Source organism: Pelobates fuscus, chromosome 5, assembly GCF_036172605.1.
Source record: "Pelobates fuscus isolate aPelFus1 chromosome 5, aPelFus1.pri, whole genome shotgun sequence".
In the NCBI taxonomy this organism is placed as follows: Eukaryota; Metazoa; Chordata; class Amphibia; order Anura; family Pelobatidae; genus Pelobates; species Pelobates fuscus.
In genome coordinates, this window is record NC_086321.1 from 311,834,044 (window position 1) to 311,858,412 (window position 24,369).

The window sequence follows — 24,369 nt, forward strand, 5'->3', positions numbered from 1 at the left end:
GGTGAAGTGAACCTAGTTACTGGAGGTGTGGCAGAGAAGTTGGCCTCTACGCGTAGTACGAGCATACTGAGGGTGAGCGTTGTGATTATGCTGGGTGTCCCTACCTCGGGGGGTGTGAGGTTAGGTTGTCTGGAGAGGAGGCGGTACTTGTGCTTAAGGTGACCCTTTGCTAGGTCCAATTGGGCATATTACCGGGCTTTCTGATTCGTCCCAGGGTTGGTGGTTAGGGGGGGATGGGGCTGATTCGGTTATTCGAGTACCAACCTTTTGCAGGAGAATTATGGTTTGGTAGTCTCCTGTAGCCCATACATTTGTACCTGCATATAGTCACTTCATCACCAACATCTCATATTACACTTGTGAATTACATTTGATAACGCATGCCTCCCCACACCCTCCATTCCTTCTCCATCCCTGCAGATGTTGTGAAAATTAGGAGTCGCCCTCCCCCGTGGTTGGCTCCTCGAGTGGTCTCTACAATGGTCTCCTACTTCTCCGTACCTGGCGAAGTACGCCGTCATAATTACTGCGATTGTCTACCCAGGTCTTAATTGCACTGTGTAACTTATTATAGTGCGGCAGGTGGGGTCCCCTTAGACCGCTAGTCAGCCGTGATGCGGTTATGCCCTTCTCTTGTGGATATGGTGCATTCAGTTGTGTAAGCGTATAGGCATGTTTTAATGCATCATATGTGTGTGTAGGCGCCCATGACATGTGAACATATAATGGGATGGGTAGGCTTGTTATAGTCACCTGTCCTGAGACCAGGATTGTCCTTGTAAATGTCCCATAAACAAGTCTTAATACGTTGTGAACTGTAATAAACTGTGGTTGTTATCGAGTCCTGCTGTTAGCGTATGGCGAGCCATGCCATGTCAACTGCGGCGGTAAGGTCCGGGATCTGTCGCCTCTCCTGCTGGGTGTTAGGCGGTGTTTTCAGGTGCGTGTTTTCTTCCAATCCGGTCGAAGTTTGACTGGTTGGTGGCGGTCGGTGTTCCTTGTCCGGTCCATTGTCTCAGAAGTTTCCTTCCATCTTCTGGGGAGGTGACGGCATGCAATGTCCCCAGTGGTATGGCATTTCGTGGAGCCTGAGCGCTTCTGTTATTGCTTTATATTCTCTCCGTTTTTGTAGGGTTTGCGCTGAGAGGTCTGTGTATAATTGTATTGTGTTGAATGGGGCAGGAAGATCTTTGCGCTGCCTGGACGCCTTCATCAGCGCTTCCTTGGCGTGAAAATAATGGAGATGCGTAAGTATGTCTCTGGGTGCTTCCTCAGGCAACAAATTCGGTTTTGCAACTCTATGTGCCCTGTCCATAAGTAGGATGTCTGCCGGTAAGTCGGGTGCAAGTGCTTTGAAGAAATCCGTCAGGTACGCCATAATGTCCGGTTGTGTAACGCTTTCAGGCACGCCTCTGAGACGGATATTCTGCCTCCTAGATCTATCTTCTAGGTCCATAAATTTAGTTTGGCAGGTCTCAAGTGTTTGTTCCAGTTTTTGCACATGATCCGCCATGTCATTATGTGCTTCCGCATACTCACCCATGCGGTTTTCCATGTTAGACGTTCTGTCTCCCAAGTCTTGGACGTCCTTTCTTGGGTCTGATATAGATTTGTTAATGCTGTGTAATAGCTTGTGAGACATTTCATCCAGGCATGCCTGGAGTATATCTTGCATAACAGGTGTGCCTCTATCCCCTGGGGATGCTTGTAGTGGCAGCGTGTCGTCGCCATCTTGGTCTGGGTCCGGCGCTCCCTGGGTTTTGGGCAGCTGATTTCGGGCCATAAAGAACCCCGTTTTGTCTGGTTTTTCGGGGTTTCGCTTCCCCTCAGATTGCGCCATGTTGGGGCTTCTGTGTGTAAGTTGTGCGGGTCAATCACGCTGGTTACAGTCACTGGTTAGGCCGGTGTGGAACGGAGCTTCACTCACATGCGTCCGTCCACGGCGAGAGCTAGGCCACGCCCCAACATGCCCCCATTTTTTCACCAATATATGCCAAAGTATGTGGTAAATTATTTTGGGCATTTTTTACATACGGATTACATTTTTGCTGGGCCTTTTGTATATTTCATATGTGCCACTAAGTTTAAACCTCCCATATTATGCTCAGCTAAGTCTTCTGAGTAAAATGACACCCCCATTGTATGTCTTTGGCAATATTTTCATGATTCATAATAAGTGTGAATTTTCATGGAGGGTTTTGATGTGTCGGTGTTCCACTTTGGAGCACTTGAGCAGGCTACATATTACAACTACACCATAAAGGCATACCATTTCTTAAAGAACACATCCCAGGGTATTTCAAAAGGCATATTTTGAACCTTAGCGTGGGATCATTTTTCGCTAGCTTGTACCAAGTGTAGTGGTAATAAGCGTTTTTTCTGCCTTTTTGACACACAAAGTGAGTTTGCACAGTATATTTTGCAAACCTTATGTGTGCTACGACTGTAAAATACTTCATATGTTGCTCAGCTATGTTGGCTGAGTACAGCAATACACCCGTATGTACATTTGCAAGGTATATGTGGACATTGGAGGGGCACATTTGTGACATAGCCATTCCAGTTTTTTTTCAAACTTTAAATTTTTGCGCTCTGCCCATGTCGCATTTTAGAGTATTTTACCAGGCTATATAAACCAAATACCCCATAAAGCTATACCATTTCTTAAAGATGACATCCCAGGGTATTTCAAAAGGCATATTTTGAACCTTGGCATGGGATCATTTTTCCGCTAGCTTGTACAAAGTGTAGTGGTAATAAGCATTTTTTCTGCCTTTTTGACACACAAAGTGAGTTTGCACAGTATATTTTGTAAACATTGTGTGCTATGACTGTATAATACTTCATATGTTGCTCAGCTATGTCGTCTGAGTACAGCAATACCCCCGTATGTACCTTTGCCAGGTATATGTGAATGTTGAAGGGGCACATTTGAGACGCAGCCATTCAGTTTTTTTCTAACTTTGAAGTTTTACGCTGTGTCCATGTTCCAGTTAGGAGTAGTTTAGATGGTTGGTTATTGAAACTTCCCCCCAAACACATACTATTTATTAAAGAAAACACCCTGTGGTAATTCAGAAGGCATATTTTGAACCTTAGCGTGGGATCATTTTTTCTCTAGTTTGTTCCAGGTGTAGTGGTAATGAGTATTTTTTTATGTATTTTTTTACTTTTTTAAACTTTTTAAAACCAGTTTTGTAAACTTTTGTTTTGCTTATTTTTTTTAAAACTTTTTAAACTTTCTTAAAACTTTTTTTACAGATTTAACATTTTTCTAAGCTTTTTTTACCGTTAACCCCTACCTAGCAGTAAGCAGCACTAACCGTAAATTCCCCATTTGCCCATAACTCCCACCCATCTCAGCTAGCAAAATATATAATTATAAAATATTTAAATTAATTAATTAAATAAATTGAACCCCTGAGAGTTAATACATAAAAGTTAATCCTCAGGGGTTAAAACAAATTAGATCACAGTATAATACTGTGATCTGTATTTTGATCACTGTAGGCAGTGATCGACTGGCAGGGAAGGGGTTCATTTTTATTTGGACTGGGTAAAGGCGGGTGTCTTTTTTTTTTTTTCTTTTCTTAAATGTTATTAAAACTTTTTTAAAAAGTAATTTTTAACTTTTTAAAGCTTATTTTAAAACTTTTTTTAACGTTAACCCCTAGTTAGCCTAACTCAAAATCCCCAAATTCCCCACTAACTTCCACCCACCCCAGTTAGCTAAATATATAATTTTAAAATATTTAAATTAATTAATAAAATAAATTTAACCCCTGAGGGTTAAAAAAAATAATAATTAACCCTCAGGGGTTAAAAAATAAAATCAGATGACAGTAAAATGTAATCCCTGCCAATTGATCACTGTAGTCAGTGATCAATTGGCAGGGAAGGGGTTAATTTTTTATTAAAATGGGTAAAGGGGGGGTGGGATTTTATTAAAACTTTATTTTTTTACACAGGGGGCAGGATCAGCACTGATCCGTCTCCCTGCACTTCACAGTAAACCCGGAAGTGCAGGGAGGCGGAAGGTGAGTATACACAGCACATGTGCCCGCTCTGACATGCTGTCAGAGCGGGCACATGTGCTGGGACAGCCCGATCCGGTGCTCCTGGTCTGCCTCTAATGCAGAGGCAGACCGGAGCACCATTAACTCCGCGATCTGGGGTTAATTTTACCGCGTGACGGACGAGGTCCGTCACCCATCGTTAAGGGTATCCCCAGGATGACAGACCTCGTCCGTCACCCGTCCTGAAGGGGTTAAGTACCTCTTAGCTATTGATAACTGGTTTAAATATAGCACATTGTTATCTGGTAGTTTCTAGTGTAGAAAATATCTGTTTTTGATCACTTAGATCTGTGTAACAAGTGTTGTAGGTGTGAAACAATATTACAAGTGACCGATGTAGTAAATTCGAATCAAAGTTACGCTTCGATTTGACTCTCAGATATGAAGAGCACGCCCCAAATGTACTATTGAGCAGATTAGCAGCAAAACAATTAGAATGTTTACAAGTGCTCTGTAAGCGCACTATTAGACACTTCTATTTGACTCTCAGATATGAAGAGCACGCCCAATATGTACTATTTAGCAGATTAGCATCCAGAAAATTAGAATGTTTACAAGTGCGCTGTAAGCGCACTATTAGACGCTTCTATTTGACTCTCAGATATGAAGTGCACCCCACTAAAATACTATTTAGCAGTTTAGCACCCAAAATATGTTAAGTTTTAAAACTGCGATGTGACAGCAGTATTTGACACTTCTATTTGACTCTCAGATATTAAGTGCACCCCACTAATGTACTAGTTTGCAGAATTCTTTACTAAGCTGTCCCTCACAGTGGCAGCATCCTCTCCCTACACTAATAAGAGCTCATGTGTGTGCGGCGCTATGTGACTCCAGCTTATATATAGAGGCCATTAGTAGGCATGGCTGTGATGGCTTCTAAGGGCACACGAGTCAAACGCTTGTTGATTGGCTGCCTTGCAGCCTTTCAAAACGTGCCATTAAATCGCCGAACACCGAACTCCAACCCTAACATACAGTGATACAGTGTTCGGGTCCGGGGGCCAAAAAACGTAATGTTCGGTACGAACCCGAACTTTACAGTCCGAGTTCGCTCAACTCTAGTGACAAGTTAAGGCACAATATACACCACATAAGGTACCCTGGGGTGTTTGCCTTATCAAATGAAAGCCCTTTGTGGGGTTATTTGAACAGTCACACTGCTATAATACCTTAAAATGAGACATAGGCCCGTCAAATCCATCTACGAAAATTCTAACTATAGAAACTAAAATAGCCTTGTCTCTTATGGCATTGTAGCTTTACAGAATAGTGCCAAAGGCATACAATGTGTTTATCGTTATACTCAGCAGATGTAGCTGAACACAATATGGGGTTCTGTGCAGGAATAGCACGCACAAGCTTTATTGTTATATGTGTATATGGACAAAATAAACAAAAAACACAATTTTACTCCAATATTTAGCAGAGATTGGCGATGAAATGGCTACGTAAAAAGTGTCAAACTAACCTTAGGTTAATAGCCTGTGATGTCTAACTTACACCCTGTTCCAAATTATTATGCAAATTCTATTTAAGTGTCACAAAGATTAAATATTTTGTTTTTCAGTTTAACTCATGGATGGCATTGTGTCTCAGGGCTCTTTTGATCACTGAAAACAATCTTGGACACCTGTGATAATTAGATTGCCAGGTGAGTCCAATTTAAGGAAAAACTACTAAAGGAGGGTGTTCCAAATTATTAAGCAGAGCACCATTTTAATGCAATATGGGGAAGAAAAAGGATCTCTCTGCTGCCGAAAAGAGTGAAATAGTTCAATGCCTTGGACGAGGTATGAAAACATTAGGTATTTCATGAAAACGTAAGCGTGATCATCGAACTATTAAGAGATTTGTGGCTGATTCAGAGCACAGACAGGTTCGTGCAGATAAAGGCACATTGAGGAAGATTTCTGCCAGATCCATGCATCAGATCAAGAGAGCAGCTGCTAAAATACCATTACATAGCAGCAAACCTATATTTGAAGCTGCTGGTACCTCTGGAGTCCCAAGGACATCAAGGTGTAGAGTCCTCCAGAGTCTTGCAGCTATTCGGCCACTACTAACCAATGCTCACAAGCAGAAATGGATACATTGGGCAGAAAAATACATGAAGACTAATTTTAAAACAGTCCTGTTCACTGATGAGTGCCGTGCAATCCTGGATGGTCCAGATAGATGAAGTAGTGGATGGTTGGTGGACGGCCACCCTGTTCCAACAAGGCTGCGACGTCAGCAAGGCGGTGGTGGAGTCATGTTTTGGGCCTAAATCATGGGAAGAGAGCTGGTCGGCCCCTTTAGGGTCCCCGAAGGTGTAAAGATGACCTCTGCAAAGTATGTGGAGTTTCTGACTGACCACTTTCTTCCCTGGTACAGAAGGAAGAACTATGCTTTCCGTAATAAAATCATCTTCATGCATGACAATGCACCATCTAATGCTGCAAAGAATACCTCTGCATCAATGGCTGCTATGGGGATAAAAGGAGAGAAAGTCATGGTGTGGCCTCTGTGGCGAAATTAACATTGCCACTTGTGCCTGGAGAAGACTACTTGCCAGCCTCTTGCCATGTGATTATAGTCCCTGGGAGGTTTGGCCCTTTAAATACAGTATTTTGGCATAATGGTTTTTTATTGTGCTGCTTCTGGCCCTTTAAGAACCATCTGGGGACATACTGTGACTTTTGGGAACAATGCCTCTTTAAGACTGTGTCCCCTGTAACCTAAAATACTTTTTGTGCCCTTTTCCCACTTGGTTCAGTAAATGGGGCTTGCTGAACCAAGTACCACACAGGCGGACCACCCAGAAGTGGAAGCGTGCAGGCAATTTACCTCCCAGGCTGGGAGCCTGCTGTAGGTAAATTGCCGACCGCTGGGGGAGGAGGGCGCTGTTCGTGCAAATGAACATGCGGCGGCCATCTTTTTTCAGCCGAACGCGGTTAGCGGTGTGTGTAGGCAAATTCATGGAACTGAAATCGGCTACACAGTTCCACAAACACCACTGACCCTTACTAAGTTTGCAGCCGCAGAGACTAAGTCCCGTTCGGCGATGGGACATAGTCATTTTTTCAGTGTGAAATTGACCGACCGCACAGCCCAAATCTATGGAACTGTTTTGGGCATGAAAATGTGCTAGTGGTCGGTCATAAAGGACTTCCAGCTAACTTTTTAACCAAATGTGCAAACAAAACTGTATATACCATACAGAAATAGTGCGCCACTTATCACAAAAGACAAATGCTGAATATAGTTGCCCTCCAGCAGATGGACATGGAACATTTATATGAAAAGAAAAAAAAAAAAGGAAAACATCATAGTGCAAACTTACATAAAGAAATGGTAAAACATATAGGATAAAAACACTCACAAACGATGTGGCACAATTGAAAACCTTCAATATGTGCTTAAAAGCTGGTGCCTCAAATAGGCTGAATCCCCCAGTTAGGCAATCTGTGTAGAGGTCTGTGCAAAACTGCAGAAAGAGATGGAATAAGGTATTCACCACCAGATGCTTCAACTGTCAGGATAGAAAGCTGCTCAACGCGTTTCGTCTTTTCCAATGTTCAGACTTCTTCAGGAACTTTTTAACCCCTGGAAGGAATTGGCTGAATTTTGGATATGTGTGTAATTATGTATGCTGATTATTATGTAACTTTTATGAAGATTTAATGTATATTTTTAATGTTACAGTGTATGTGTAAAAAGTGCATTTTTCCTGCCTGTGATAATTACTTTAACCCATTGTGTAGAGTAATTATATCGCAGGCAGAGGGGAGTGTTTGTGTGTAATTGCTGGGAGTGTTTTATTGTAATGTACGTATTTTATTGGTTGTTTTACAAAACCCTGTGGGCAGTACTATGTTTGTAAAATGGGCATAAAAGCAGAGTGATTAAAACTGGAGTTCTTCTTCACCCTCAATCTGAGTCCTGTCTCTTATTGGGGGAATCGGCTACAAGGGATTGCTATGCTCGTTATTCTCTTTTGCTATAATCACTGAGCTCTTGTAAGAGCTGTTCTGTTCCTGTTATGCTCTCTGTGGAAAGAGAGGTTCATGCACTGGGAGCTGGATCCTGGCCTTGGGTCCTGGGTGGGTGGAGACGGCGAGACCCCGGCACAGCTGCAGCGCTGGAAGTGGGGTCTGCAGTGCTGATGGTGTCAGGTGGAGTGCTTGGAGTCCTCAACGAGCACTAGGAGCATTGATTGGCGGAGGTACTCGGTCGGAGTGCCAGCGGTCCGTCACAGCCTCCATCCTCCCCTGACCTCAATCCTATTGAGAAGTTTTGGAGCATCCTCAAGCAAAAGATCTATGAGGGTGGGAGGCAGTTTACATCCAAACAGCAGCTCTGGGAGGCTATTCTGACTTCTTGCAAACAAATTCAAGCAGAAACTGTCCAAAAACTCACAAGTTCAATGGATGCAAGACTTGTAAAGCTCCTACCAAATAAGGGGTCCTATGTTAAAATGTAACGTGACCTGTTAAAATGTTTAAAAACTTAAAATGTTGTTATAAGTTTGATTGAAATAGCTTTTGATTTCAGTAAATATTGTTGCAAACACAACAAATGACCATTTTCAGTTCTTTACAACCTATAAAGTGTTTTGAAACTTACTGTGCGTAATAATTTGGAACAGTGCATTGTAAGTTTATGTTTTTTTTTTTTTTTAAATACTGTTATCAGGTTTGTTCAATAAAATTTGAATTGTACTCAATAGTTGATAACATGAGAATTATGCTGACTGTTATTTACATTAATTATTTAGGTAAATGAGAAAAATATCATTTGCATAATAATTTGGAACAGGGTGTAATGAGCCGGACAACCCTGGTTTGAGAATCAGACCATTTTAACTTGTCAGTTATATCCATGTGTTTTAAAGAAACCAGCTATGCAAGGGGTTTCATCTTGTATTAGTAGCGCCGCGGCAGCGGAATGGGAGGCTTCAATTATATTTTTGTACTAAGAAACACTGCCGGCAGTAAGTTAATATTGGTGAAGCACTGCAGCTCTATGATTACACGGTTTAGGCAGCCGCGAGGCTCTTTTAACGAGAGGCTGCCTAAATCGCCTAATTAGAGAGCCGCCTCTGGCCAAGAGATCCTGTCTATGTGCAGCATATAAGTGTATCACTGAGCTCTACAGCAATAGAATAAAGTGCAATATGTAAGTGTATCACACATCACCTCACCAATACAACACACAGGACTGGGCAGTGTTTGAGTATATCTCAGCCAATACACTGCTTTCCCATAGGAAAGCATTGAGAAGCTATTGTGCATGCATGGCAAAATACTGCCTTCACCAATCAGCATCTCCTTATAGAGCTGCATTGAATTAATACATCTCTATGGGGAGTGTACAGCGTGGCGCAGGGCCGGACTGGCCCACCGGGATACCGGGAAATTTCCCTGTGGGCCGCCGCCCCCTGGGGCCGGGCAGACAGCTGGGTCTGCTGGCCGCTGGCTGGGGGAGGTCTGCTGGTGGCCGCAGGGGGAGAAGGCTGTTCTGTCTCTGCTCCCCCGCCCTCGCGTGCAGCTTAATGAGACCGGGGCCGGAATATGACGTCATATTCCGGTGCCAGTCTCTTTCTAGTGCGCGGGGGAGCAGAGACAGAACAGCCTGCTCCCCCTGTGGCCGCCAGCAGACCTCCCCCAGCCAGTGGCCGCCGGCCAGCAGACCTCCCCCAGCCAGCGGCCAGCAGGCCTCCCTCAGTCAGCGGGCAGCAGAAGACCTCCCCCTGCGGCCACTAGCCCACCCAGCCGGTCACCCACAGGTAAAATGTGTAATTCTGTCAGTGTCAGTGTGAGTGTATGTGTGTGTGGATGTGTCATGGTGTGTGTGGATGTGTCATGGTGTGTGTGGATGTGTCATGGTGTGTGTGGATGTGTCATGGTGTGTGTGGATGTGTCATGGTGTGTGTGGATGTGTCATGGTGTGTGTGGATGTGTCATGGTGTGTGTGGATGTGTCATGGTGTGTGTGGATGTGTCATGGTGTGTGTGGATGTGTCATGGTGTGTGTGGATGTGTCATGGTGTGTGTGGATGTGTCATGGTGTGTGTGGATGTGTCATGGTGTGTGTGGATGTGTCATGGTGTGTGTGGATGTGTCATGGTGTGTGTGTGGATGTGTCATGGTGTGTGTGTGTCTGTGTCATGGTGTGTGTGTGTCTGTGTCATGGTGTGTCTGTGTCTGTGTCATGGTGTGTCTGTGTCTGTGTCATGGTGTGTGTGTGTCTGTGTCATGGTGTGTGTGTGTGTGTCTGTGTCATGGTGTATCTGTGTGTATTTAAAAAGTGTTTTTACTCACCTTTTTTTTTCTCCCCACGCCGTGCTGGTCTCCCCTCGACTGGCCCTGCCTCTGTGGCTGAGATCATCAAGCATGATGATCTGAGCCAATCCAATGCTCTGCCATAGGATTGGCTGCAAAGGCCCTGATAGTAGGTGCTGCACACTGTGCAATCACGCTGTGCAGCACTGACACAGGAAGCACCTCTAGTGACTGTCTGAGTGACTCACTAGAGGTGTCACAATGTATAATTAAATTAAAAGGACCAATATTATATATTAAAAAAAGCAATATATGTATATAATATATATATATATATATATATATATATATATATATATATATATATATATATATATATTACTCCACCATCTGGGGTGGCAAGACATTGCCTTACATATTACATACGGCAATATATGGCGCAATGACTTATGGGGCTGGCATAGATTTTTTTTTTTCCAGGGCTGCTTTGTATCCCCAGTCCGGCCCTGGCGTGGCGCAAATCGTCAGCAATGCACATTATGCAGCACTGACCCAGAAAGCACCTCTAGCGGCCATCTGATAAGGCACTGTTTACATTAAAATGCCTATAGGGAATGACTATATGACACCAGATTAAACACATTAAGCTGTAGTTGTTCTGGTGATTATAGTGTCCCTTTAATATTCCTGTGTATATTACTACGTTAAAACAGTAGATTTTATTAGCAGGGATCAGTATTTCTAAATCTACAGATTTAAATCTAAGATTTAATCTGCTAATCAAATGTCACTTTAGTGAGAGAGAATAAAGCTGAGCAAATTTCTAGATTTTTAGAACACAACTTTAATTTGCAGATATTTTTTTTAATAAATGTGCACATTACAAATATTGTACTGTTCCCCACCCCCTCTCTTAAAAAAAAAAAAAACATCTTCCCCATTACAAGATTTTTCTATTTTGCAGATTATTTATTTTTATATATGTACACATTGCATTTATTGTACTGCACCCCCTCCAAAAAGAATCTCACTCATTACAATCTTTTTTTTAAAATTATTTTTCAGATTTTTTTTTATTTTATAAATGTACACATTGCATATATGGTTCTGCCCCCACCCCCTCCCCCTAAAAAAAATCTCCCTCATTACAATGTTTTTGTATTATTTTGCAGTCTTTTTTTTTTTTTTTATATGAACACATTGCATTTATTGCCCCCCAACCCTTCCCTCTAAAAAATGTTTCCTTCATTACAACTTTTTTTTTATTTTGGAGACTTTTATTTTCTTTTATATACGAACATATTGATTTACTGCCCCCAGCGCCTCCCCCTAAAAAATGGTATCTCCCTTATTACAATACAATACATTACAATTACAATACACGAACACATTGTATTTACTGTGCTTTTACTCTTTATCTAATCAGATAGTTACAACTGGTCTTAATGTATAGAGAGGGTAGCAGTGGCGTACACACAATCTATGGGGCCCGGTGCGAAACTGATCCGTGGACCCCCCCCCCCCCAGATAGAGAGAGACACACACAGATACACATACATACATACACACATATACAGACAGATCCATAAAGACCATCACACACACAGGCACAGACAGGCACACACACACAAAGACACATATAAACAAACAGGCACACACAGACAGATATATACATACAGACAGACCGATACACATATATAAGACACACATACATACAAATACACATACAAACACACACAAAATATTTTAGTCACCTTCCTGTTTCCTACCTTTTAAGTCCAGTGGTGGCTCAGGTTCATGGGAGTCAGAGTTCCCACTCTGACTCCCTCCTCCTGCGCGGGCTGTCTGAATGCTGGGAGGAGTGAACTCAGAGAAACTGCTATGATTACATTTGGGGTTAAGCCAGCCTCTAGTGGCTGTCTTCCGGACAGCCACTAGAGGCGCATCTGCGACACTGGAGGCATTTATTCCCTCCATTACCCAGAGCGTCCATAGGAAAGCATTGAAAAATGCTTTCCTATGGACACTCTGAATGCGCGCGCGCATTCCGCTCCGCATATGTCAGACGGGGGAGCTGACGGCGGTTGAAGAAGGTGAGTAACTGAAGGGTTTTTATCCCTTTCAGCACCACGGGAGGGGGACCCTGAGGATGGGGGCACCCTCAGGGTACTATAGTGTCAGGAAAACAGATTTGTTTTCCTGACACTATAGTGATCCTTTAACATATTACATATCACATATCAAAAAGCATAAATATAATAACATTCCATCAGCAGCTAACTTTCCTTTATTAAAAAGTACATAAAGATACTAATATAACCAGTTTTTTTCACATCCTAATGAGTTTTTCATCCTTTTATCCCAGTATCCAAACACAAAAATGTTTCTGCGATCTCGTAAAATTCTTCCTGAACTACCAAAGGAGCCATGCACTCCACGAACGTTCTCAGATTGTGATTCTCCTATAGCTCCACAGACTGCAGGCAAAGTCTTAAAGAAGGTAAGTCAAATAGCTTAAAAATTTGTGTTTCCCATAACATTATTTTCAGGTTCTTACTCTTTAAAAACAATTTATTTTTAGCTTATTAAGTTAAACAGAAGTACTCTACAGGATATGGAAAACAGAAAAATAATGCTCAGTGGTTATCATGTCAGCTAACATTCTTGGCCAGTGAATCATGCCCAACGTTTGTATGCTAATTTGCAAGTATGAACTTTAGCTTTAGCATATCAATGCAGACCAAAAGGAGTGCAGAAATTGAGTCAAACCACTTGTAAACTGTTGGACAACTTACCATTTGATGACGCTAGGAGACTCCTGGCACTATGACCAGCATGCTATACTTGCTATTGTGCTTAGAGTATACATTAAATCTTCCTTCTAATCTCAAAATCAGGTCTCATTATTGACACAAGGTGCCTCATTCACATGCAATTACTAATCAAATATGTATTTCTTAGAAATTGTCGCTACAGCATGCTTCTCAAATTCAATTATCCAGTTCTCTGTTAGTCTTGATGTTTTAAAGATCTGGGATTTCCATAAGGCAAATTGCCGAATACAGTACATGGCAAATTTTTAGTAACTCACTGTTAGTTCCACCCCCTATTATACATACTTAATCAATTTTACTCTCATGCTATGCTCCTTCTCGCCCTGCATATGACACAAGTTTGTTTTTGAAGTTAATAAAGTAGATTTTAGGGATTGCACAAAATATAACTATAACTGTTATTGGCAAAATCCTGGACTCTTTTTCCTGGGTCTGGTTAAAGAAACAATGGCATTAAGTAGCCAATAATAAGTCCCAAAAGTAAGGAAGCATTTGCTGAAATAAATTCCAGCCTCCTTCCCGGTCCCAAAATACAGAAAGCATTTTGAATAAAGAACAAAATCAGGTAATTTATTGGCATAGTTTTGTACGCCTTTAATGCACACCAGGCATACAAAAATGAGAAGTTATTGCTTTGTTGTTACTCATTTATCCAGTGCTTGAATAGGGGCTTCGTGGGCATGTAGCTTGAAATTATGATGGATCAAAATTTAGATTTTGAATTTGTTTGCCTTATGTCCCTGTTCTGCATCTACAACTAGATTTTGTATGTACCATATTCCAGCATATGTTTATTACATGTTCCAAACATAAAATGAATCTTCAGAAGCAGGCTGCACCATAGAGAAATTCACTGGGATGCAAGAGAAAATTCACTTTATGGATAATGGGGCAAAGAAGGTCTGTGTCATATAACAAAAGTAAATGACTGCTTAATGACTCTCCAGTCTCTTTTACAGTTTAGTGTGAAACCTACCAACAGATTGCCATTACAGTGTTCAATGGATACTTCATCTATGAAAAAAGTATACCAGTCACAGCAGCTTGTGGCAGTCCTTCCACTCTGATAATTTCATATATAGATGGCAGTAGGGATCCTGAGACCAAATAATCCTTTAACCCCTTAAGGACCAAACTTCTGGAATAAAAGGGAATCATGACATGTCACACATGCTATGTGTCCTTAAGGGGTTAAAATCTTTTCTTCATTCGTTTCCCACATATGGGCTTAAATCATCCAGATACATACAACATATGTTGCAGTTCACCATTTTGACTGCAGTCTACGTGTTTCGAGTCTGGTAAAAGTGTTTATGTACGAAACCTGTAGACTGCTGTCACATTGGTGAACCTCAAGCTCCTCATGTTGTATTTTTCTGGATGATTTTAAACCCACATTTGAGAAATGAATGAAGAAAATATTTTAAAGGATTATTTGGTCTTCGATTATAATCATTGAAGGTCACTGTGCAATAAGCCTGGAGTTCAATGGTCACAGGGCACATTTAGTTTCAAATATTTTTCATTATATTTTAGATTATACATACAACAATTAAAGACAAAAACAATACAGTACAAAAGGTAAATACATATAATATTGTTAAGTATATTTCTCAGGCTAAATAATTTGTTTAGTCAAGGGTTATCAAAACATTTACACATTACCTAAACAAAATAAACTATTACAATGTTTCTATAATCTTTTCAATCCATTGATCATAAAAGTGAATATTGTTTAAGGTATTGTTTGAATATGAAACTCCCCTCTCCATTTCAAGTTGGAATATAAGTTGTTTCTTATACTGAATGAATTCTGGAGTTGATATGTTTCCAAGGTCTTGCGATAATTACTTTTGCGGACATAAGACAGTGAAGAATCAATATTTGATCATTTTTTTTGGAAGTTTTTCCCATTTAAGGTGAAGAAGGCTGGTTTCTGGAGATTTCTTTAGATTTATATTAAAAACTGACATAGTGGAGTAAATTGAGTCCCTGAATGAAATTATTCTTGGACAGTTCCACCAAATATGTATAATAGATCCTTCCTGGGCTAGGCATCTCCAGCAGAGTGGGGAATTAGTCGCAGATATTTTAGCCAATATAGTTGGAACTAAGTACCATCTGTGAAGTACTTTAACCCCTTAAGGACACATGACATGTGTGACATGTCATGATTCCCTTTTATTCCAGAAGTTTGGTCCTTAAGGGGTTAAAGAATGTTTCTATAATATGAAGGCAATGTATATGCTTTTTAATTAATCTCAAAGGTAAACCCCATTCCTTATCTGTAATTTTATGGTTTAAATCTTTTTACCATTTCTTTTTAGCTGAAGGTTGTCTAATAAATGCCATGGCTATGGAGCTAGCTACTTTAATAGCTACTTTAATCTCCCTTCTTTTAAAAATTTTATGTATTAGGTTCTTCTTGTCTCCTTCAAGCCAATTAATTCAAAAAAACTCTCACTCTTAAATAAGTGAAAATTTCTTTATCGGAGATATCGAGTTTCGATTTTAAGTTTTTAAATGAACTCAAACTAGAATTTTGGAGGAGTTCCTCAATAAAAATGTCTTTACAAGCTCTCAGAGTGCTAAGATTTAAATCAGGCATGCCTCTTTTAAGGAGTCGGATATTGGCTCCCTCAAATATTCTATTAGCTATATTGAGATTCTTTTTTATTAATTGCCATTCTTCTACAGGGAGTGCAGAATTATTAGGCAATTCAGTATTTTGACCACATCATCCTCTTTATGCATGTTGTCTTACTCCAAGCTGTATAGGCTCGAAAGCCTACTACCAATTAAGCATATTAGGTGATGTGCATCTCTGTAATGAGAAGGGGTGTGGTCTAATGACATCAACACCCTATATCAGGTGTGCATAATTATTAGGCAACTTCCTTTCCTTTGGCAAAATGGGTCAAAAGAAGGACTTGACAGGCTCAGAAAAGTCAAAATAGTGAGATCTTGCAGAGGGATGCAGCACTCTTAAAATTGCAAAGCTTCTGAAGCGTGATCATCGAACAATCAAGCGTTTCATTCAAAATAGTCAACAGGGTTGCAAGAAGCGTGTAGAAAAACCAAGGCGCAAAATAACTGCCCATGAACTGAGAAAAGTCAAGCGTGCAGCTGCCAAGATGCCACTTGCCACCAGTTTGCCCATATTTCAGAGCTGCAACATCACTGGAGTGCCCAAAAGCACAAGGTGTGCAATACTCAGAGACATGGCCAAGGTAAGAAAGGCTGAAAGACGACCACCACTGAACAAGACACACAAGCTGAAACGTCAAGACTGGGCCAAGAAATATCTCAAGACTGATTTTTCGAAGGTTTTATGGACTGATGAAATGAGAGTGAGTCTTGATGGGCCAGATGGATGGGCCCGTGGCTGGATTGGTAAAGGGCAGAGAGCTCCAGTCCGACTCAGATGCCAGCAAGGTGGAGGTGGAGTACTGGTTTGGGCTGGTATCATCAAAGATGAGCTTGTGGGGCCTTTTCGGGTTGAGGATGGAGTCAAGCTCAACTCCCAGTCCTACTGCCAGTTTCTGGAAGACACCTTCTTCAAGCAGTGGTACAGGAAGAAGTCTGCATCCTTCAAGAAAAACATGATTTTCATGCAGGACAATGCTCCATCACACACGTCCAAGTACTCCACAGCGTGGCTGGCAAGAAAGGGTATAAAAGAAGAAAATCTAATGACATGGCCTCCTTGTTCACCTGATCTGAACCCCATTGAGAACCTGTGGTCCATCATCAAATGTGAGATTTACAAGGAGGGAAAACAGTACACCTCTCTGAACAGTGTCTGGGAGGCTGTGGTTGCTTTTGCACGCAATGTTGATGGTGAACAGATCAAAACACTGACAGAATCCATGGATGGCAGGCTTTTGAGTGTCCTTGCAAAGAAAGGTGGCTATATTGGTCACTGATTTGTTTTTATGTTTTTGAATGTCAGAAATGTATATTTGTGAATGTTGAGATGTTATATTGGTTTCACTGGTAAAAATAAATAATTGAAATGGGTATATATTTGTTTTTTGTTAAGTTGCCTAATAATTATGCACAGTAATAGTCACCTGCACACACAGATATCCCCCTAAAATAGCTAAAACTAAAAACAAACTAAAAACTACTTCCAAAAATATTCAGCTTTGATATTAATGAGTTTTTTGGGTTCATTGAGAACATGGTTGTTGTTCAATAATAAAATTAATCCTCAAAAATACAACTTGCCTAATAATTCTGCACTCCCTGTATAAGATGGTTTACAATACTTGAATTAAATTGCATTAATGATATTTAAGATTGGTAAAATCATCCCATATCAAGAGAGCTATTCTATTCTAAATGTTTCTATCTTAAACCAGGCTGACTCTCTCGAGTTTTGGATCTGAAATTTATGTTTATAGGTGATAATGTTGGCCCTATATATATCCTTAATTAAAGGGTATCCCATACCTCCTTTATTGCTTTTTTTGTTAATATTTAAGATTTAATTCTTGGGGTCTTTCCTTTCCATATAAAGTTGGATATTGAATACTGAACCATATCCAACCAAGGCTTGGGAAATTTTAATGGAATCATATTAAAAAGATAAGCCCATTTAGGTAGGGATAATATATGCCTTTATAGTGTTGACTCTTCCCCACCAAGAAATCTCTAGGAAAAGCCATTCCCTAAGGATTGTATTAGTATATTTTATCATTTTCAAAAAATTGGCTTTGACTATGTCTTTGGGGTTTGCTGTTATGATTCCCAGATATTGAAAATCTTTCTTAGACCAGTGGAAATTGTAATTATCTTTTAAAAGACTCAAGGAGGAAGGATTAAGATTTATAGTCAAAGCTTTTATGGATATTTTATAGTTGGAGATATCCCCATATTTTTGGATCTCCTGCATCAGGAAATCAAGTGACATAGTAGGATTAGTAATAGAAATTAGAACGTCGTCTGCATACAAACAGATTTTCAATTCAAAGTCACCTTTAAAAATACCTCTTATGTCAGGGTTGTTTACAATAGTGATCGCAAGCGACTCAATAGAAATAACATATAAGAGGGGAGACAGGGGGCAACTCTGCCTAGTCCCATTTGTAATATCGAACCATTCTGTACAGAAATCAGACCCCACTATTCTGGCTGTTGGACAAATGTATAAAACTCCGATAGCATTTGCTATCCATCCTTTGAGTCCAAAAGCTTTTAAGGTTTTCTTCATTTAACCCCATCCGACCCTGTCGAAGGCCTTTTCTGCATCCACTGACAGGGTAAAAAGGGGAGTGCCTGAGGATTGAGCATATTCGAGGACATCAATCATCCTACGAGTATTATCACTAGAATGACTGCCCTTAACAAAACCTATTTGATCAACATGGTTCAAATCAGGAAGTAGTGGAGTTAATCTTCGGGCTAAAACTGAAGCATAAATCTTGACATCTGTGTCAATTAGTGATATTGGTCTATAATTCGTAATATCTGTTGGAGGTTTTTTCAGTTTCAAGATAGGTTTTTTGTTGGCTCTCAATAACTCTTTTGTTGTTGCCTGTAGTGACAATTTCATTGAATGTTGCTGCTAATTTTGGTGAAATAATATCTCTAAATATTTTGAAAAACAAATTTGAGAAGCCGTCAGGGCATAGTGTTTTTGAAGTTTGAAGATTGTTTATAACTGAGTTCACTTCTTCATGTGTTATCTCTTGATTTAGTTTATGTTTTTGTACTTAAGTGATTTTTGGAAATGTTATGTTTTCTAGGTAATTATCTATGGCGGCCTCCACTATCTTCTAAATTCTATAGCTTTTCTTAATATTTCCTCAAGGAATTACCAATACTATCTGGGGTCAATATAACATTATCTCCTTCAATAATATTATAGATCTTGTCATGTGCTTTTTTTTTTTTTTTTAAATCTATTTGGTAATATTCTATCAACTTTATTGTTGCGATAATAATAATAATTAATTTTACGTCTTTTCAAATTAAATTCAATCCTCTCAAGGATCTTTTGGTTTATCGTATTTTTATTTTGTTTAAGGAGATTAACGTTTTCTAGTGAATATTTCTCTTTATCCTGGGCTGTTAAATTATATAGTTTTATGTAAAGGTCTGACAGGCCAATGCCTCGATCTTTTCTATCTTGACTCGATAATTTTATTAAATGACCTCTGATTACAGCCTTGTAGGTGCACCACAGATTTGTGTTAGATGTATGTTCTGGTTAATTTTCAACAAAGAATAACTCGGAAATATTTTTAATGTAGTTTTTTTTTTTTTGCTAATATAGACTCATTAAGTTTCCATGGTGGAGGAAGTTTTCTCCCTGTTTCTTTTATTTCTAATATAAGAATTTCATGATCAGACCATTAACTTTTATACAAACAGATTTTACTTTAACTAAATCAGTATCTCCCAAGCACATATCAATTCTGGCCGAGGTTTTATGGGCTGTGGAAACATGAGTGTAATTACGTTCCGTAGGATGAAATAATCTCCAAATATCATAGATGTTGTTTCTTTTAGCAAGTCTACAAAGTGAGGATGCTTGTTTAGCAAGGTTTTTATCTATCCGTTGGCCAGATTTCTGATTTTTATCTAGATTTGGGTCAGAAACACAATTGAAATTTCCTGCAATTATATTCCTTTGCGGATTGTTTCAATTCTTGTAATTATTTTAGGCAAGTAATTTACTGGAGCTCTATTAGGAAGGTATATATTCACTAGTGTATATTGAATTTCATTAATCTTGCCTATCCATATAATAAATCTGCTGTCGGGATCTTTTTCAGAGTATTCACAAAGATATTTAATTGAATTTGAAACCACTCTCTTCTTTTTTTATCGTATTTGAAGCTACAGCTATAAGAGGATTTTTTTAAAATTCCAGTGTTGCTTATCTTCTTTCCTCCAGTGTGTTTCCTGGATAAAATATATGAGCTCTTTCTCTCAAAAGGGTATTATACAGAAAACCTCTCTTAATTGGGGAGTTAAGCCCTTGAGCATTAATGGATATTAATCTAATCATTTTAATTTTCTTTTTTTGTTTCTGTCTTTAATTGATTCTTCTCCATTAGCTTTCTATATTCACAGTTTCTAGTCAAAGATAACCTTGATATACCAAACATCACACTAAAAAAACATTTACAACAAGACAACATAAATTTATGTATGTTAAAAAACATCATACAGGAAAAACCATTGCAAAAATTGCAGCGATTAAAAGTTGGAGTAAAAATAAACTCCAACATCAAGGTATCAGATATGATACACACAGGGAGGGAGATAAACTGATGAGTATTTTACTTACCGTATATACTCGAGTATAAGCCGACCCGAATATAAGCCGAGGCCCCTAATTTTATCCCAAAAAACTGGGAAAACTTATTGACTCGAGTATAAGACTAGGGTGGGAAATGCAGCAGCTACTGGTAAATTTCTAAATAAAATTAGATCCTAAAAAAAATATATTAATTGAATATTTATTTACAGTGTGTGTATAATGAATGCAGTGTGTGCGTATGTGTGTGTGTATGAGTGCAGCGTGTGTGTATGAATGCAGTGTGTGTGTGTATGAATGCAGTGTGTGCATGCAGGGCCGGTGCAAGGATATTTGCCGCCGTAGGTAGGCAAAAAAAAATTTGCCGCCCCCTCCCCCCCCCATATGTCCTGACTTCCCCTCCTCCTCCCTCAGTGGTCCTTACCTCCCCACCCCCGTGTTCCTTCACCCCCCCCAGTGGTCCTGACTCACCTCTCCCCTAGTGGTCCTTACCCTCCCCTCCCCTAGTGGTCCTTATCCCACCCCCATCCTCTCATAGTGGTCCTTATCCCCCTTCTCCCTCCCATAGTGTTCCTTATCCCCCCCATAGTGGTCCATATACCCCCCCCTCCCATAGTGGTCCTTATACCCCCCCTCCCTCCCATAGTGGTCCTTATCCCACCCCCTCCCATAGTGGTCCTTATACCCCCCTCCCTCCAATAGTGGTCTATACCCCCCCCTCCCTCCGATAGTGGTCCTTATACCCCCCTCCCTCCCATAGTGGTCCTTATCCCCCCTCCCTCCCATAGTGGTCCTTATACCCCCCTCCCTCCCATAGTGGTCCTTATCCCCCCCTCCCTCCCATAGTGGTCCTTATCCCCCCTCCCTCCCATAGTGGTCCTTATCCCCCCCTCCCTCCCATAGTGGTCCTTATCCCCCCCCTCCCTCCCATAGTGGTCCTTATCCCCCCCCTCCCTCCCATAGTGGTCCTTATCCCCCCCTCCCTCCCATAGTGGTCCTTATCCCCCCCTCCCTCCCATAGTGGTCCTTATGCCCCCCCTCCCTCCCATAGTGGTCCTTATGCCCCCCCTCCCTCCCATAGTGGTCCTTATGCCCCCCCTCCCTCCCATAGTGGTCCTTATGCCCCCCCTCCCTCCCATAGTGGTCCTTATGCCCCCCCTCCCTCCCATAGTGGTCCTTATGCCCCCCCTCCCTCCCATAGTGGTCCTTATACCCCCCCCTCCCTCCCATAGCGGTCCTTATACCCCCCTCCCTCCCATAGTGGTCCTTATACCCCCCCCTCCCATAGTGGTCCTTATACTCCTTTTTATTATTATTATTTCTTATTTTATTTGTATATATTTTTTTTCGTCCCCCCTCCCTGCTTGATATAGGGCAGGGAGGGGGGCTCTCCTTCCCTGGTGGTTCAGTGGGGGGGAGAGGGGGGCTGGCAGAGCTGTACTTACCCGTCCTGCAGCTCCTGTCAGCTCTCTCCTCCTCCGCGCAGTCCGTGCAGCTCCCTCTGTCAGCTTCCAGTGTAAGTCTCGCGAGAGCCGCGGCTCTCGCGAGACTTACACTGGGAGCTGACCGAGGTGCTGAACGGACGGCGCGGAGGAGGAGAGAGCTGACAGGAGCTGCAGGACGGGTAAGTACAGCTCTACCAGCCCCCCTCTCCCCCCAGTCTGTATTATGGCAATGCAAATTGCCATAATACAGACATTGACTCGAGTATAAGCCGAGTTGGGGTTTTTCAGCCTAAAAAATGGGCTGAAAAACTCGGCTTATACTCTAGTATATACGGTATTCAAAAGGATCTTTAGATGTCTAAATCATTTCGTGTTTTTTCTAATTTCTTATCTGTTTCTTCCCTTTCACTTCTCCTTTTGTTTCCATGCTCCTTTTTTCTTTTTATCTATTTAGCTTTAATTATTTCCTCAGATTCCCATCTCTTCTCTCGCTTTTCCTCTTCCCTTCCTTATCCCTTATCTTCTCATCATCAAAGATCCCTTTCTTAGACTTCTCTTTATATCTTTCTTTCTATTGTCCTACTTTATTTACCTAGGATTATACATTGTATATATGTGATAAAATTACAGTAATAAGAATAGATTTCTAGCATAGTTATTTATATTCTATATCTATATAGTGCTTGCGAAGCATAAGTCTAAAATTAGTGTATAAGTGCAGTAAATCTATCCTTGTGATCATTCTTGAAACATAAGACATTTTCAATATTTAGCATACTTATTTAAATTCTTAGGCTATATAGTGTGTGTGATGTGCATATAAATGAAATGATCATATTATATTTCTTAACAAAAACAGTCCTCTTAAACTGAATTAGTTTATCTACCTACCAGGATCCACTCATCAATCGTCTATTATTATTGAAATATAAAAGTGTAATATATAAATAGTGCAAACATTTTTTAAAAATAAAATTCTCTTTTCAGTAACAAGCATAGTTATTTGTATTTTATCCATATAGTGCTTGTAAGGTGCAAGTCTAAAATAAGTATATAAGTGTAATAAGTCTGTCTTAGTATTCCTGGTACACAAGACATTTTCAATATCTATCATACTTATTTCAATTCTTAACCTGTGTAGTGCTTATGATGTGCGTAAAAATGAAATGATCAATTTATATTACTTTAACAAAAACAGTCCTCTTAAACTTAGTTTATCTGCATACCAATACCCACTCGTCAATCATCTATTATTATTGAAATATAAGCGTGAAATAAAAATAAATAAAAAGAAATTATAAGTCCTAAGGAAAGAGAAAGTCTTGCATGTTTCTGTAAGTTCTTCTTATCTTCCGATTATATTTCAAATTTATGTAAAATTAATTGTGTTCAGCCCTTTTTACCTTGTCGTAGGTCTTAAATATTTTCCAATCATTATAATACAAGATCTATAGTGACAAACGGCAAAAAAAAAAGAGCCTTACATATTTCTTGAAGTTCTTCTTAGGTTTTTCCATTTATATCTCATATTTATCTAAAATTAGTTGTATTCATCCATTCTCTTGCCAAGTCATAAGTCTTAAATGTTTGCCAATCATTATGATGCAAGATCTGTAGCGAAGATGGATATTGTCATCTAAATTTTAAATGATATTTTATTACTATCTGGAAGATTGGAGAAAATTCTCTTCTTTTTGTTCTTGTAGAATATGAGAAATCTGGGAGGGCAAATATATCTTTAAATGTTTCTTCAGTTGGTTTATTCTTTTTCAATGATGATAAGATTCTTGGTTTCATATGAATGAAATGCAACTATGACATCTCTTGGGAAGTTATTTTGATGTCGTGAGAATCTAATCAGAGATTTAGGACAGAATAAAGTTATTTTGTGAAGTCTCTTAAATTGTCGTCTGTTATATTTTCTGGGATGTTTCTAAACCTTAAATTTGTTCTACGGGTGCGGTCTTCTAAATCAGCTACTTTTTCTTCCAGTGACGATATTTTTGTTTCCATTTTATTGTGTATTTCTTTACACTGGGCACATTTATACTTTTTAAAGCATTCTGTCACCCCCCACCCAGGGCCGGCGCTTCCTATAAGGCGAACTAGGCAGCCACCTAGCTTTCCTGTAGTGTGCGGGGGGTGTGGAATACAGAGAGGGGGGTGTGGAATACAGGGAGGGGAGAGGGGGGTGTGGAATACAGGGAGGGGAGAGGGGGGGTGTGGAATACAGGGAGGGGAGAGGGGGGGTGTGGAATACAGGGAGGGGAGAGGGGGGGTGTGGAATACAGGGAGGGGAGAGGGGGTGTGTGGAATACAGGGAGGGGAGAGGGGGGTGTGTGGAACACAGGGAGGGGAGAGGGGGGTGTGTGGAACACAGGGAGGGGAGAGGGGGGTGTGTGGAATACAGGGAGGGGAGAGGGGGGTGTGTGGAACACAGGGAGGGGAGAGGGGGGTGTGTGGAACACAGGGAGGGGAG

At 40.5% G+C, this 24,369-nt stretch overlaps 1 protein-coding gene across 1 annotated transcript in view; it reads left to right on the forward strand.

The window, feature by feature from the left end:
* Nucleotides 1–24,369, forward strand: part of LOC134612223 (uncharacterized) — a 409,549-nt gene that overhangs the window by 49,898 nt on the left and 335,282 nt on the right. The window contains exon 2 of the mRNA XM_063456572.1: nt 12,707–12,841. Within this exon, the coding sequence (XP_063312642.1) occupies nt 12,707–12,841 (135 nt within the window). The remainder of the gene's footprint in view (nt 1–12,706; nt 12,842–24,369) is intronic.